Source organism: Procambarus clarkii, chromosome 81 (assembly GCF_040958095.1).
Source record: "Procambarus clarkii isolate CNS0578487 chromosome 81, FALCON_Pclarkii_2.0, whole genome shotgun sequence".
NCBI classification, from domain to species: domain Eukaryota; kingdom Metazoa; phylum Arthropoda; class Malacostraca; order Decapoda; family Cambaridae; genus Procambarus; species Procambarus clarkii.
Window position 1 is genome coordinate 14,837,624 of NC_091230.1, and position 18,278 is coordinate 14,855,901.

At 40.2% G+C, this 18,278-nt stretch overlaps 1 protein-coding gene across 6 annotated transcripts in view; it reads left to right on the forward strand.

The window, feature by feature from the left end:
- Positions 1-18,278, forward strand: part of fwd (phosphatidylinositol 4-kinase beta fwd) — a 148,657-nt gene that overhangs the window by 108,787 nt on the left and 21,592 nt on the right. For 5 of the 6 annotated variants that reach the window (XM_045766521.2, XM_045766519.2, XM_069315175.1 and 2 more), the window contains exons 2-3: positions 4,518-4,838; positions 16,286-17,659. In XM_045766521.2, coding sequence (XP_045622477.1) covers positions 4,612-4,838; positions 16,286-17,659 — 1,601 coding nt within the window. In that variant the 5' untranslated portion in view covers positions 4,518-4,611. Of the gene's footprint in view, positions 1-2,778; positions 2,956-4,517; positions 4,839-16,285; positions 17,660-18,278 lie in introns of those variants that run through there. The other variant, XM_045766520.2, reaches the window with a different exon arrangement.

Sequence of the window (18,278 nt, forward strand, 5' to 3'; positions counted from 1 at the left end):
TATCACGGGATTGTTTCAAGCGTAGGTTACACATATATATGAATGAGTTTGGGTGTAAATGGGAGCTGCCTCGTATGGGCCAATAGGGCTTTAACTTAATTCGCATGTTCTTATTGTCCAACCACTTGGATTGGACGGTAGAGCGACATGCCTCGCTTTCATGCAGGCAGGCGTTCAATCCCAGACTTAAGTGGTTGGGTATCATTCCCTTCCTCTGTTCTATCCCACATTCCTTATCCTCGTATCCCTTCCAGGTGTTGTGTGGTCGTAGCGGCTTAGCACTCTCTCTCTCTCTCTTGATAATATGTAGGGTTAGGTTTTGTAATTATGTTCTTAGCTTTAAGCAAGAAGACGACAGACTGGTTAACAAAAACCTTTCAAACAGATGCCAAACCAAATTTTGAGAGCAGGCGAGAGGCGCATAATAATTTAAACTTGAGAAATATTAGAGGCACTGGTTCCAAATGTGCACACGTAAATAACTCCTCATGAGGCCAGGAGACATGACAGGAAGTTCCAAATAGCACTGTTGAAAAGCAAAGGTGTAATCTCTCAAACAATTCTATCAACATTTAAAGGTGCAAGACTTTTCAACACTCCCCCAAAACATAAGGTGGGCATAACTAGCCGACCTCTAATGGTGTTCAATAGAACTTGATAAATATGCCCACAAGGTAGACTCAAGGTAAGTAGGATGGATACCTTACTCAGATCCTGTGATCCTGCGATCAGCGGCGTGGTTGACCATACAACCAATCAGTTTGCCTGGTCACAAACCGGGCTTCAGAGACATTGATCCCAGCCGTCACCTCAGGGTAAGGTTAAGTGTCCTGCACCACGCATACAAGGACACAAGTGAAAACTAAATAGTCATGATGCAAGCTAGGATAAGCCCTGACTATCCCTCAAGCTAGGATAAGCCCTGACTTTATCTCTCACACTTAATGTGTCTCCTCAAGTTCAACTACGTTTATTGAGACAATAAAATACATCTCAAAGGGATTGAGTAGCTTAGGCTACTTCTGCCCTCCTCTACTTCAAGTCCCTCGAGGGGCGCACAAATCCAGTGAGTACTAATCCACAAATCACAGTACAAGAATCACATTTTACATTGCAGGTTACTGTAGTAAACACAGAATATAAGTGTTACAAGCTACAAGCACTTTGCCCAAGAGTATAAGTATTGTCTTATCATACCATTATCACACATCCAGACAATTTGATGTAGCATACTACTTATTTCCTTATTTCTATAGTTATCAATAAGTTGACACAAATACATAATGATCTAAGGTGTGGGCGTACGGCATACTACATAATTTACACTCCTTATCTATTTCAAAATTCAAATGTTTATTCAGGTAAAGTACATACATACAAGGGGTGATACAGATATTAATGAATTTATAGATAGAGCTAGTACATACAATGCCTAAAGCCACTATTACGCCAAGCGTTTCGGGCAGACATCACTAACATCAACACCGTATTGCCAGAAATATTTGTATCCTACTCTCAATCTCCAGTCAATTTAATCCTTCAAATTAGACTTTACTATAAGAGAAGGAGGAATTTGTATTTATTATTGCATAATGCTTAAATTTTTACTGCTGTCCACCATTACCGTTCTCAACTTTTTCTCCATCCTCTTGGGTCATCTTGATTCTTGCCTTTATTTGTTTCAGCGTTATCTACATATAACATCGACATGAGTTTTTGCCCAGGCTCTGTTCGCCATCTCATAAACTGCCTCATACAACAGTATTCCCACATACGACAGCCCGTCCTCCAAACAAAACCCCAAAAGTGATTCCATGCATCCACCCATTTTTGTCTAATGTCTTAGCATCACTCTCTATACTGGCCCACAATATTCTGGTATGTCTCCTCTCGTCTACTGGTCTTCTCCCTCCCTGAGCAGTCGCTCCTCCGGGGAGTATCTGCTCTTCTCGTCTTACTTGTACTTAGTACCCAAATGAGCCACAGAAAGCATGTTTTCAGAGAGATCAGGAAATGGAGTGCACTAAGACGTGTGGGCGCGGAGGTAGACTCCATGCGCAGTTTTAAATGTAGATATAAAATAAAGCAATAGGCAATATTTAATCAGTATATACACCGGCTGATTAAAAGTTGAGAACCGGGACCAGAGAGCCGAACCTCGACTCTAGCAAGTCAAAAATTCTGGCGAATGTCTCCCGTCGCTTCTCCCGCCAGTTTCAACACATATCGATACATTTATGTAAGTAATAATATTAGACACCAGTGGCCACAACGTCAGTTAAGTGGAGGAAACTGACTATTTTATCTGTTTCTTCGGGACACTCATCCGGTGACATCATAAGCGTGTTGTGACGTCACCAGTTGAACGCTTTCTATTGGCTTCACAGTCTTGGAACATGATGTCATCGTTTGCAGTGACGCCTCACGCTTGCTAGTGATTGGCTGAAGGAGCGTTCATGTCGTCATCGTTGACGTCATTGATGAAGCTATTTTTTTATATTTTTTTTATATAAAGGTTGCGGGTTGCCTTCTGGGAAGATTCTTAGTAATGCGCTGATGTTTGATTTGACGGATTGTAAAGGAGATTTTGTTGTGTTTTGTTGATTATTATTGTATCGAGTCGATGTAGTGTTTGTGAGTGAATGTTAAATTGGTAAAGTGAGGTAGAATGTGTGTGGTTGTGTGGGAAGTGGTGGTGGTGTTGGCGGTGTGCGGGCGGCGGGCAGCACCTTCACTACCGCCACCACCAGTATCATTCCAGTATCCTCCTCGCTCCCAGTCACTGGTGCGACGCCCGGTGCCCCGCGCCTCCCAGTAACACGCGCCCCTGCACGTGCTGCTACACCCGCCCCTCCTCTCTATCTACACCAGTCTACACTATTTTTCACGCACAGTTTTGTCTGCAGGAACATAGTGTTTTCAATATTGAAGCCATCAACACAAGCTTCTTCAACAGTGAGTACTACAAGCGTAAAGGTTATTGTAGTTCTCGTGTATATATATATATATATATATATATATATATATATATATATATATATATATATATATATATATATATATATATATATATATATATATATATATATATATATATAATGTCGTACCTAGTAGCCAGAACGCACTTCTCAGCCTACTATGCAGGGCCCGATTTGCCTAATAAGCCAAGTTTTCATGAATTAATTGTTTTTCGACTACCTAACCTACCTAACCTAACTTTCTCGGCTACCTAACCTAACCTAACCTAACCTATAAAGATAGGTTAGGTTAGGTTAGGTAGGGTTGGTTAGGTTCGGTCATATATCTACGTTAATTTTAACTCCAATAAAAAAAAATTGACCTCATACATAATGAAATGGGTAGCTTTATCATTTCATAAGAAAAAAACTTGAGAAAATATATTAATTCAGGAAAACTTGGCTTATTAGGCAAATCGGGCCTTGTATAGTAGGCCAAAAAGTGGGTTCTGGCTACTAGGTACGACATATATATATATATATATATATATATATATATATATATATATATATATATATATATATATATATATATATATATATATATATATATATAAATAATATATATTTTCCCTGTCGATTCTCAAGGGAATTGATAGGGTAGATAAAGACAGGCTATTTAACACAAGGGGAACACGCACAAGGGGACACAGGTAGAAACTGAGTGGCCAAATGAGCCAGAGATATTAGAAAGAACTTTTTTAGTGTCAGTGGTTGACAAATGGAATGCATTAGGCAGTGATATGGTGGAGGCTGACTCCATACACAGTTTCAAGTGTAGATATGATAGAGCCCAATAGGCTCAGGAATCTGTACACCTTGTAACAAGAGAGCAGTACATAGTAGTACAACATGAATCTCATCCTGTAACTACACTTGGGTAATTACATGTGGTTTTTCCGCATACTTGGATCAGTGTTTTTGTGATCATTATTGCATATATATTATTATATACTGTACTGTATAATATATATTGTGACCATTATATATACATTGTGACCATTGTACTGTGTACAGGTGACTGGTACAGGTACAGTAAATAACTAATACTGTTTGATATACAGTACAGTATTACATTTTTACAATTTAAAAAATAACTACACTTATTTCCAAAGAAATAAAATTCATATGTTGGCTAAACAAGTAAAACAAATCATTTATATAAAAACATAGTACAGTACAGCATTGCATTTTCTAATACAGTACTGTACCTAGAATGTAATTTCTTTAAACTTTTCAATAACTAGAATATAAATTTGCTTTAAAATAATTGCTATCATTTGTTTTTGTAGATATTATACCTGTAATATATACTGAGACAAAGAATTGTGTGTGTATACCTTCCCTGGCTGCACATGTGATTGACCTCATGTCTTGTAACTGTTTTCAGATATATTGGGAGTAATTTTTCAAACTACTGTGTAAACTTGTAGTTGTAATTTGTGTAAACTGTTTAATTCCAAGGACAAAAATTGACTTACATTGTGGTTATTGTTTCAGTGCGTGTAATGGTGCGTGATGGTGGGCACAGAGCATAATAGCCATTGGCGTGGCGGGTGTGGTGTTGGAGAAGGGGAGGAGGCCAGCCAGTGCCATGGAGGCCCTCACCACCACCATCAGTTCCACTACCACCTCAGGGAGGAGAATGCCTCCCCATATGCCTGCTCCAATGCCTCCATCTGCTTACACACTACCTCAGCCTGAAGAGTTTGCCACTGTCCATGGAGGCTCCACATGTGCTAGACGCCCACTACCTCCCCACACTTCATCTACAAGGAAACACCGGCCAAATCACCAGCGGAACCTTTCTCTTGATTTCAGGTATGGGTAATGTACTGAACTGTGTTATTGCAGCAGTTAAATTTCTGCCTGCTTGATGGGGTTCTGGGAGTTCTTCTACTTCCCAAGTCCAGCCCGAGGCCCAGGCTTGACTTGTGAGAGTTTGACCAACCATATCCACCTGGTTGGTCCAGCACTCCTTGAAGAAAACTATCTAGTCTTCTCTTGAAGATGTTCACAGTTGTTCCGGCAATATTTCTTATGCTCGCTGGGAGGATGTTGAACAACCGTGGACCTCTGATGTTTATTCAGTGTTCTCTGATTGTGCCTATGGCACCCCTGCTCTTCACTGGTTCTATTCTGCATTTTCTTCCATATCGTTTACTCCAGTACATTATTTTACGGTGTACACTTGGGACCTGGACCTCCAGTATTTGCCATGTATATTATTTGATATCTTTGTGTTTACATGATCATAAATGCCACAATTGGCCAGCTCAAATTAAAAAATAAAAATTGTATGCAACACTTAAATCTAGTTGGCTAGTTTGACAGGTTAAAATTAATATGGCCCTTCATTATACAGTATAATTACTGTAAGTACTTTCCTATTGTATCTCTCTCTCTCTCTCTCTCTCTCTCTCTCTCTCTGCATTTATTTAGTTAACAACAGTATTTTGTTTGAATGATATGCAGTAGTCTATGTAATATTTGTCAGTACAGTACATGTACTGTAATGACCAGAGTGCAACTCCACAAGTCTCCCGAGTCTGAAGAATGCTTATCTTGAGGTTATCTTGAGATGATTTCGGGGCTTTTTTTTTTTTTTTTTTTAGTGTCCCCGCGGCCCGGTCCTCGACCAGGCCTCCACCCCCCAGGAAGCAGCCCATGACAGCTGACTAACACCCAGGTACCTAATTTTCTGCTAGGTAACAGGGGCATAGGGTGAAAGAAACTCTGCCCATTGTTTCTCGCCGGCACCTGGGATTGAACCCAGGACCACAGGATCACAAGTCCCGCGTGCTGTCCGCTCGGCCGACCGGCTCCCCATGTAATATTTATCTGTACTGTATACTGGCCATGTCTCATTAAAAATTTTCATGTACTGTACTGTATATGAAAGTAAAAGGAATGGAAAAATATAAATTGAACAGAAAAATATAGATTGAGAGACAGGAGAAAATGCTAGAAAATTACTCAGAAAATAGAAACTCGTGTACATACAGGTATTTGGAAATGAGTAATTTGGAAGACAGATTGATGCAGTATCGTATTCCTGCTGATATATTTATGGAAGAACTGAGTGCATCAGTGAAGAAGCTGGAATGTGATAAAACTGCAGGTGATGAGATATATGCAGAAATATTTTAATGTAGTAGAGTTAAAGGAATGGAGTGAATGTGAATAATTTGCCTAAAGGCATAATGTCATAGAATTAGTAATTACCTAAGTGTAGTTATAGGATTACAGCTACGCTCGTGGTGTCCCATCTTCCCAGCACTCTTTCATATAATACTTTGAAACTACTAACAATTTTGGACTCTACCAACACCTCACCTTATTTGTTCCAACCGTCTACCGCTCTGTTTGCGAAAGTGAATGTTCTTATATGCCTTTGGCAGCTTTGTTCAGTTAGTTTATATCTATTACCTCTTGTTCTCGAAGTTCTAGGTCTCGGGAATTTTTCCCTATCAATTTTATCGATTCCTGTTATTTTGTATATAGTGATCATATCGCCCCTCTTTCTTGTCTTCTAGTTTTGGCACAGTTAATGCCTCTAACCTCTCCTTGTAGCTCTTGTCCTTCAGTTCTGGGAGCCATTTAGTTGTCTTTGCACCTTTTCCAGTTTGCTGATGTGTTTAAGATACAGTGGTACTGTACCTCAGTTTACGAAATTAATCCGTTCCCAGAGACAGTTCGTAAGCCGAAAATTTGTAAACTGAAGCGAATTTTCCCATAAGAAATAATGTAAATTTAACTAATCCGTTCCACACACTCTCAAAAATTAACTTCGAAGTAAATCTTATACCTAATTCACCCAAATCTTTAGTACTAAAGTATGTACAAGTTATTGCTTACATTTATTGATGACTCTTGTTGGTGTATAGAAGATGGTGAGGAAGGGGAGGAGGAGAGGTGTTAGTGTTTGGAAGGGGAGTCCCCTTCCATTATAACATCAGACAGTGATGACTTCTCTGGGGTACACTCTGGCACATTTTGCCTGCATACCACTAGGACCTGCTTGTGGCTCACTGCTTGTTTTTCTCACTAAAAACCTGTCTAGTGATACTTGTTTTTCCCTACGTTGTAACGCTTGTCTGAAGTGAGACATCATATTGTCATTAAGAAGGTTAACACAACGGCTTACTACAGCTTGCTCTGGGTGAATTAATAAACACTTCAACATCCTCAAGTGTTGTGTTCTTTGTTTCGTGATTGTTGATATGCCTTTAGCCACTTAAGCACTCGTAATGTACTTTTTCATAGTATAGAGCGTATCGTTGACATAGATTTGTTGTACTGCCTAGCTAGTTCAACAACCCCATGTACGAACCATTTTCGTGTTTACGAATGATCTCATGTTTTTCCTCTATGGTCGTTCTCACATGTGTTTTCTTGACTTGTACCACTGACTTTCTTGGGACCCATGGCGAGATATATAATAACTACTTTAATGTTCAAATAGCCAAAAATCCGAAAAAACTGAAATTCATTACAAAGAATTCAGGTGTAATTATCACTAGGAGGGAGGCACTGGTAAACTGAGGTGCAATTGCCGTGCCACCATGCGCTAGGTCGGCCATACACGTACTGTATCAACAAACTTCGTTTTCCGAGGCAGTCTGTAACCCGGTTCAAATTTTCCGAAGAAATCAGGCTCGTAACCCGAAAAGTTTGTAAAGAGGGGCATTTGTAAGCCGAGGTACAGTACCACTGTATGGGCACCATACAACCGCTGCATATTCCAGCTTTGGTCTAACAAAGGTAGAAACAATTTTTTTAGTATTTTGCCATCCAATGTAATTAAAAGCAATTTTGAAATTAGAAAGAGTAGCATATGCTTCTTGCACGATGTTCTTTATGTGGTCCTCAGGTGATAGTTTTCTATCTAGAACCACCTCTAGATCTTTTTCTTTATCAGAATTCTTTAAAGATTTCTCACATAATTTATAGATTGTGTAGGGTCTATATTCTCCTATTTCACAGCCCCTAACTTGGCATGTATTCACATTAAATTCCATTTGCCAAGTGTTGCTCCATATACTTATTTTGTCCAGGTCTTCCTGAAGGGCATGACAATCATCTAAGTTTCTTATCTTCTCTATTATTTTTGCATCATCAGGAAACATGTTCATATAATTCTGTATGCCATCTGGTAGATTGTTTATGTAGACATTGAACAGTACCGGTGCAAGAACTGAACCCTGTGGTACTCCACTCGACATTTCTCCGTTCCGATACATTGCCTCTGGTTACTGCCCTCATTTTTATGTTGGAAAATTTTTTCATCCATATTAGCTGAAGATTGAAAAAAAGCAGATTGTAAAACTGCTGTACATACAATATATATATATATATATTCATATAAAGGCAAATATACTGTATTAAGTGTAAGAATTATAGCTTAGACTGCCCTAGACACATTAACTTTCCAAGTGTAGTTGGTGTAGTATATGACACGATAGTACAGTACAGTAATTGGATCATTATAGAAAATTTCCGAGACACTAATCACTCGTGAAGGGCTTTATGGAGGAAGAGGGTGTTTATCAGATATTTTAATTAAGATAGCAATTAGAGGAGGTATGGGAGACTTTACATAGCATTTATGAAATTTATGCAATTGTAAAAATGATTAATGTAGTGTAATGACCGCTTCCCTCTGTAATAACCGCGGCCTCTATTGTAATAACCCAATGTTCCCCAGTATTAATCCTGTTATCTTGTTATCTCTCGTGATCGTAATATACGCTCTCTGTTGTACATCTCTGTCTCTCTCCACTCAATACCCCAGCTTAACACTGTTACAGTCCAGCATGACCCCTCACTGGACTGCCACGTATCTAAGAGGAATATTAAATGAGGAAGATACACCAAGGACAAGGGTTATTAGTTAAAAAAAACAATAACAAAACACATTTACACTGCCACCACCTTCCTGACCAACCATACCTGAATGTGTCAATCACCGATCCCCCAGGAAGGCAAGGAATCAGTAACCCTGGGACTCCGGGTAATATGAATTTCAGTAATAAATTTTGGAAAATTAGTTTGTGTAATTTACGTTACTAATTTGAATCCAAGGGCAACTTTAGTATCGATTAATTGTTAGGAGAGCATGGGGGCTTCCAATACAACACCTAAAAATGACAAAGTAGCAAAATATATCAAAGGGGAGTTAAGTGAATACCACTGGACAAGCTATACAATTTATTTTATGAAACATGTAAATTAAGACAATTTGAAACACATAACCTATTCTATTTCCCTAGAGGCACAATGGATATTTACCGAGGACACGAAAACTCAAGTGCACTATACCTTAAATACCCGCACTACGGCCACGATGTTGATGGCTGCCCTCATCCCCGAGGATACGGGCTTGCGGCCCTGTTCCTAATACACTCCCAAGACACACTGATGAAATTTAGTTTTTCCAACTTATTGCTGGGAAGGATTACTCCTCCCACCATCTAATACAGCCCCAGGGCTCCACCCATTATTTTGGCACTGGCCAACCATTTAACACGTGGGCCTGAGGTCTGGCTCTCTAGGGCCAATAAGGACTTGGCCCTTATCTCAGGCCAATCACCTTCACTGATCTGTCGTGGAAAGCTACATGAATTTCTGAAGATTGAGTCAGCTCTCCCCAGCTAGAGAAGGGGGACAAGGCGCGTCTATGGAGCCCAGACACCTGCGAGCAATGTTTACAAAACTGATAATTTATGTTCAAGCCTGTCTCCTCTAAGATAGGAGTAGGGACATTTGACTCTGCCTGGTATGGGGAAGGCCGCTGCTGAGAGGGACAGAGAGGGATGAGAGGGGGTGGAGAGGGAAATATCTGAGTGGGGAATTGAGTGGGAGAAGCCAAGGTATCCACGACCACCCTACCCTCAGGTCAACCTCTTGACCCTGACAAATGGGCGACAGGGGGGGGGGGAAGAGGAGGAGACGAATGACGGCCAAGGGGAGGGGAGAAGGAAGGAGGGGAGAGGGAGAAGGAAAGGAGGGGAGAAGGGGAGGGAAAAGAGGGGAGAAGGGAGAACCAATGATCTGAGCCCCAGATCATTACAACTCCCCCTCCTAATAAAGGTGTACATCAAAGTTAAATAAAAGTTAAACTTAATGTTTAGGGAGCATAAGCAAGCAAATACGTACTATATAGCATCGGCTAGAAAAATGATAGGACGGATTACGAGAACTTTCAAATCCAGGTATCCCTTTGTAATGCTCATACTATTCAAATCTCTGGTGCTGTCCTGCCGTGTGTACTGCTCGAGACTCGCTTTCCCCTTTTGGAGCATGAGAAATTACTGAAATAGTAAACACACAATATCTACGGCACACACAGACACGGGCACCTAAAGCACCTAAATTATTGGGTTTATCTGAAAGCTTTCAAAATGCCCTTTCTAGAAAGGAGGCAAAAGAGGTATCAAATAATTCATACATGGAAAATATTGGAGGGCCAGATTCCAAATTTCCATAGTAAAATAACAACATACTGGAGTGAGCAATATGGAAGGAAATACAGAATAGAGCCAGTGAAGAGTAGAGGTGCCATAGGCACAGAGAACACTAGGGACATCAGAAGTCCATGGTTGCTCGGTATCCTCCCAGTAAGTACAGTATATAAAATATTTCCAGAACAAAAGTGAAAGTCTTCAAGAAAAAACTGGGCAGTTTTCTTCAAGAAGTGCCAGACCAACTGGGCTGTAGTGTGGATATGTGGGTTTGTGGGCTGCTGCTGATTTAAAAATCTACCCAACTATCCAGCTTAATGTACTCTAATCCAGACCAAGGTAACCTAATACAACCGAGCTTAATGCAGCTTAACCTAAGCTAATACTTCCTAATGATATACAGTATGTTTTTGTGACCATAAAAAGAGAGAGAGAGAGAGAACTTTGTCAAACAATTTTGTGTGCGATTTGATCATACCCCATCCAGTGGGCTGCCCCTACCTGAAGTAGAACAGATTTATGATTGCTTAAATAGAGGGAATACAGAGAACATATACAGCATACAGACACGATAAAGCACCTAATTTATTAGAATCACCTCAGAGCTCTCCAAATGTACTCCCTAGAAAGGAGATGAGAGAGGTACCAAATAATATACACATGGACAATACTGGAGGCCCAGGTCCCAAATCTACACAGTAAAATAACATACTGGTTTGAACGATATGGAAGGAAATGCAGAATAAAACCAGTGAAGAGCAGAGGTGCCATAGGCAAAATCAGAGAATGCTGTGTAAACATCAGAGTTATGGTGAGATAACAACCTCAAGATAACAAGTTATCAACCTCAAGATAACCTCAAGATGGTGCATGGTTGTTAAACATCCTTCCAGCGAGTGTAAGAAATATTGCCGGAACAAATGTGGACATTTTCAAGAGAAAACTGGATAGTTTTCTTCAAGAAGTGCTGAAGCAACTGAGCTGTGGTGGATATGTGGGTCTGCTAGCCTTTCCAAGCAACAACCTGTTGGACCAAGCTCACTCAAGTCAAGCCTGACCTTGGGCTGGGCTTGGGAGTAGAACAACTCCCAGAACACCATCCAGGTACAATCCATGTACAGATGTAATGCCCTGCATAAAAAATAAAGGCTCTGATATTCTTGTAATGGCTAGTATAGAAAAGTTAAAACAAACACTATTAAATGAATAAGTGATATTTTTCTTTAATATCTATACAGTAACTTTCAATACACTGTGTTCCCATTGTTTTTCTCCAGCTTGATACCTCCTCACCCTATGTTTGTGGGGAATGGGGTAATAATACTGAATGATGAATGAATAAATGTAATATTTATGGTAAATAGCCATTGCATAATCTCCATTTCCCCTCATTTGGGCAGATAGAAAAGTACTGTAATTGTAATCTGTATTATTCTTAGTAAGTCTTGACTTGCTCCTGTTAGGACAATTTAGTTATCTCGCTGCCTCACACAATCACGATATTCCTTCATGCTGATGCTATCTACCAATAAGTATCCCACTCCTCTTCATCTATGTTGGTGTACGGTTTTGGGTTGTATAATGTAATTTTAGCATGTAATATCCATATCTTGCCTTACAAAAGTGCACATACTTAGTGCACTCAATTTCTTAAACAATTCATCATCATTTTTAAGTGCTGTATCTCCCATTTCAGCTCCCTAAGTATTTTAGTATTATTGTCTTAAGTTAAACAATTTTCTTATATATCCTTGAGGCTGCCCAAATCAAAGGAAATTTATTTATCAAAATATTATTTAGACATTGCAATATTTATTATGTTTTTAAGAGGTGTTGGATCATGTTTTATCATCATTCATTCACACATTGTATAACAAAATGTAAATATATTTGAAAATGTCCTTAAAATTATTAACACTTTCGCGCTCTCGGTGCTCAAAAAATATCAATACCCTAGATGCTTTCGGCACTTCGCGCGCCTACGCGTAAGACCGAAAAAGTGTACACTCTTTTGACTGTCCTGACAATAATTGAAGGCGCACGTATTTAAATTTGATATCCCTGTGTTCGCAATGAAATTGTCTATAAGAGCATACCTATAAAATGCCGCCCAAGCATAAGGAGTATCAACACCAAATAAAAAACTATGCAGATCACTCGCCGAGAGCGCCAAACAGCAACAAAATGTTTCCACTCTCTTAATGGTTGCGAAGCCTACAGTTGTCCTACATCGGTAATTTTGGTATCATTGGAATCGCAATAAAATTCTCTACACGGACATATGCATATGAATGTTTAATATAGGTAATTGCCCACCCGCAAGAGTGTGGGAAGTGGAGAGTAGTTAGCCGCGAGCGCACTGGCGAAAACACAGGGGGGAAATCATGCTTGGAAAGTTTATACATTTATACGTTTCCTGACCCTACTTTTCTATGTACGTATTTCTTTTTTATACCAATGTGTTCGCAATAAAATTTTCTATAAGATGAACTGTATAACATTAAGAGAAGTAAGAGAAGCGCCAAATATAGAACCACGTCGCTCAGTATGCGTTCGCGGCAGAAACGAACGCATTGTTTTCGTTCGTTTGATGTTTGTCATGTTTATACTTGTTGAAACATTTTATAATTTGTATGACAGTGATCGCAGTAAAATTCCCTACACAGACATATACATAACACATACAAATATTTCCCACGTGTTGGATATATCAACGGCTAAAGGGAACCCACTGCCACACGACCGCCACACCCAGAGCCACACCCGCCACACCCCCAAACATACTTTGTGTTTTTTTTTTTACTCATAGAAGTTTGTGATATAATAATCAATCTGGTACCAAAAAATTTGCAAATAAATTCTCTACAAAACGTATATAATATAACTTCTTATAGATGATAAAAAATTCAAAATAGGTGTACTTACCCTGTCTATGTTGATTGAAGATCAACAGTTGAGCATTTTTTCTTCACTCCACCATCTTCAGGCTTCTGATCCTGAAGTTGCTCATCTGATGTTTCTTAGGTGGAGTGAAGCTGTTGCCGGTGGTTATTTTTTCTCCACCCAAAATATCTTTTTTCGGTGGTACCTTGTGTAGCAAGGCGCAGCGCACAGTGCCACATCACAAGTTTTACATCCATATATCACGTCCCTCCTTTTGCCAGACTTGTAACAAACACGGCATCTTTTTTTTTTAGCCAAGTGCACGAGTTCATGCGTCAACTTGTAGTTGAGACGTTGTTCTGAATCTATAATTCTTGTATTTTTTGGATTCACTGGAAGAATATTGTCTTCTACAGGAACCACCAAACTTGTAGTAGATTTTCATCTTCTATGAAATCAGAAACATCAAGTGGTTCTATGTCCTCAATGTCCATTTCAGAATTTGTGGTTGATGAGTGGGCTTTAGGTGTTGAAGTGAACAGAGGACGCCTCGCACCAGATGGCCCAGGTGTTGAAACTGCCGCATCAGCAGGCGCAGCTGCGCTGGCATCTATGTCGGGAACATGTGGTATACTTGTTGTTGTTGGCCATTCCTTGCTGTTCCACGCCAATAAGGCTTTTATTCCTACTGCGTGAAACTCTAATAGTGTTAGTTTTTTTGTATCTGTTGAGTAGTGGTTATACAATGCGTATGCATTGTGCATGGCCATTTGCAGAAAATAGAAAGTGATCTTCTTGGTCCATTTGTGGGTTTTTCTTGCAAACTCATAATATTTGACCATTTGATCAAAATGATCAACACCTTTCATGAACTTATTGTAATCCACTATGGCCTTGGGTTTGTTCATTTTCACAATTTCTACTCCAGTTCTCCCGTCACCTTTACGAACGCGTTTCCTGCGCTGTGCTTGAGTAGTGTCGGCATTGTGGATATTGGTGATGACAGAGACGGGGCGCTTGTCCTTCCAAACTATAACAAAGGTGTTATCCTTACGCATGTATAGGGTCGTGTCGGTTGCCATTTTACCCTTTACAACTTGTTGCAGATCCTTGGGGGCGCCACATTGGAGTCTAAGTGTGCCATATGTGTAAACACCCACTTCACGTAATTGTTCTGTTAGGCTTACCGAGTTATAGTAGTTTATCCATATACAAATGATAACCCTTGTTGACTAGGGGCGCCATCAACCCCATCACGGTTTCCACTGTCGTTTTTCCAATTCCACAATACACATCAAATTTATATATGTAGCCTGATTTCCCTTCGGCCAACATATAAAATTTTACACCATATTTATCAGGCTTGTTGGGATTGTAGACCTTGAAAGAGAGGCGGCCTCGCCAAGCCATTGTACCCTCATCGAGACTCAATTCTTTTTTGGGGATATATACAGATTCAAATTTTTCTGAAAAATAGTCCATTAGTGGTCTAACTTTTATCAATCGGTCACTATTATTCACTGGAACGCCTTTTTTGTTATACATGTGGAAGAACTTAGAAATATGTTGGAACCGAGCAGACGACATAAACAAGTTGAAGAATCGACAATGCCACATCTGATTCGTCTGCCAGTACATCCTCATTGTAGGCATCTTCACTATGCCCATCAGTATGCACAGGGCCAAATATCGGGCCATTTCTTTCACCGACACTGGTTTCCACGTTTTTCTTGCTGACTCAGCCATGAGATGTATGACGTGTGTGGCATGCAAATTTGTTTCATACGCTAAGTATTCAACCACTGCTCTAGTGAAAAATAATTGTAAAAACTGCAATGGAGTAGCAGGTAGTGGAATTGTTAGGCCAGGGGTTGCAGTAAAGTCATCAACGATGGGAGGAGTATTGCTACGATTCCACTCATCACCCAGCCTAGCCCTCTTTGGTACCGGACACGTGCGGTTACCGCGTGGCGGGGCTGGGGCTTCTTCATCACTCTCATCCTCACTCTCACTCGAAATATCTTCATCACTTGAGGAAACCTCATAAAGAACATCATTTTCCGGTTCGTCAGCCTCCAAATCATCATCAGAAGACCCTGAAAAGGCTTCAACAACGTCGGGAATCTTGGATGGAGTGAGATTGACCCCACGATACAGATCGAAAATCCTGGCGATCTCTTCTGCTTTCCTAGATTTCCTACCTTTGTTTTGCGTTCCACTGCTTGTTCCTGGTGCAGCATCCATGTTGAAGGTATTGAATGGGTTTTAGGTACACGAGAACGGAAACGGAACGGAAATAAATGCGTAAAACGGGTCACATTTGCCGCGAGAGGGGAGCGCATTGTGGGCACTTGGCGTGTCAACAAAACAATGGGCCAACCACGTGACCGGGTAGGCCGAGATGCCATGTGTTCGGTGAGGGAGAACGGGAATTTCATGGAGAACAATCTGAGAGTATCCCCATCCATTTCGGTTAAAAAATGGAATTTATAGAAATATTTTTTCGATTGACGAGAAAAGTAAGCAGTTATGCGGAATCGTAAGAAAAACCAGTGACGAGTTATCTCTAATCGAAAGCGCGAAAGTGTTAAGTAATATCCACAACTAATGTTCTGTCCAAATCTAAAAGCAAACATTTTCCAGAACTCCTGTTCTTTCACAATACTTATTTCTCGATTCTTAACTCAGTGTTGGTACCAAATTCCTTACTAATCTGGCCATCTGCTTCTTTGAGTTCTTAGCTGTATTCAGATAATGACCCAAAGACCAAAAGTAGCCTAATTCTCTTCATGTTGGGTGTGTAATTAAGAAAATGTTTGTTGTATATATAATACTGTATCCACAGTGCTGCTGTTGTCAAGTCATTAACCTTACTTGTAGATTATGATGTTCATAAACTTAATCAAACATTTTGATTTTCAGGTCTATGGGTATTGTGTTGCCTCCTCTGCCAGCTTTAACATACAGTGGGTCTCACCAGAGAAACCGCAGCCTGGACTCTGTATTGCAGAAGATTCCTGAGGTAGAGGGTGGAGATGCTCCCCAGCACCCACCTGTCAACAACCCTCCCCTCAAACCCAGTCTTTCCTTTACATTTTCTGATGCTCCAAGCTTTAAGTTGAAAAGTGATCCCTGTCGCACTAGAGCATTATTGACAACCTCAACTGTTGGTCATCCTGTGGTGGTCAAGCGAGAAAAGGATCGATACGACCAGTCCAGCCTGGGTTCGGATGATTCCGGCATCTGCAGCTCTGAGGGGGACAATACAAGGGAACCAAGTACAGAACGAGCACAAAGTGCAGACTGCATAGATGGTGGATGTCTTGGTTCTGATTGTGATGTGAAAAGTGTTTATTCAGAAACTTTAGATAGTGAAACAAACATGGAAGAGCCAGAGGTAGATTCAGTGAGTGAAGGAGACCCTGGAGACCAGACTCTTATTGAAGATGCAGGTGATGTCTCCCCTAGTGATACAACAGTGACAGAGAGCATGGACTCGCCTCTAGAGACCAGTCTTGGTGACCGCCCTAATCTCTTTAATGACCTGCAAGCATTTAGTGAAGGGTATACATGTTCCTCAGACCTTGTGGAACCTAATGGTGAAATGAAAATAAAATTTGTGGGTACTGAATTCAGAGAACAAAGTGATGAATTATTTAGAGCTAGCAGCAGTAGTGGTGCAAGTTCTTATGCGGTCAATACCAAAAATGGTGCCATTTGTACTGCAAATTCTGACAGTGGTGGTTTAGGTGCTGTACCAAAATGCAGCAATAATGGTGCCAGTGTTGCTGTAAATAGCAGCAGTAAAGGTGTCAATACTGCTGGGAGTAACACTAGTGGTGTGTGTGCAGGTGGAAGTAACAGCAGTAGTTGTGCCGGTGCCGTTGTAGGCACAAGCACGACTACTGCCAGTGCTTCTTTCAAGACCATAGTGGACGAAAAGCCATCATTACTCTTAAGATTATTTGAAAGCAAGATGTTTGATATGGCGATGGCCGTGTCCTATTTGTACAAGTGTAAAGAACCAGGAGTACAACAGTATATTGGCAACCGTCTCTTCAGCATGCCCCCAAGCGAGTCTTACTTCTTCCTACCACAGTTGGTCAACATGTATGTGCAAACATTCGAAATAGCCGAGGTGCTTCACCCATTCTTGGTTCACTTGTGCCGCCATGATATCACCTTTGCCCTCCAGTGTGCCTGGCTACTAGAAGCCTTCTCTGCAGACACATTCCACCAGAGGAAAAAATCACATGGTACCAAGCTGAAAAATCTCATTCTTTCAGACGAGTTAAGGTAAGTAAACACTATTTTGAGATGCTACTATATCAGGCTTGCCATAGATTGGTATACTCAGTAAGGATACCTTATAGGATTTGTCAGAAATATGTTTCCAAAATATGTGGTGAAATTTTTAAGACCTGTATAGTGGTGCAAGAAAAGTCCCTATTGTCATTGGGCAATTAATTCCCCTGTGAGAGATTTTAGTTCAGTACAGTATTTTTAAGTAAGTTAATTGGCTTAGTAAGGCAATTAACTAAGGTAGTAAGCTTAGCTATAGCAAAATTTCTACATGTATGGCCTTATGCCAAAGTATAATATGGAATTTATTACAGTATTTATATATATATATAAAATATGCATGCATGCGTGCAATTAGCGATCACGAAACACTGATCATTTGTATGCGGAAAATCCACAATGTAATAGGAAAGGAAGATGAATGTTTCGGCTGTTTAAAGCCGTTGTCAACACCAGACTGACTAGGAGCAAACAGCGGTTTTAAACAGCCGAAACGTTCATCTTCCTTTCCTATTTCTTTGTGGATTTTCCGCATATATATATGTATGTATTGGTGTATATTGGCAGCAGGTTTTCTTTTATGCATGTCTCATTGAATATGACAGCATATTCC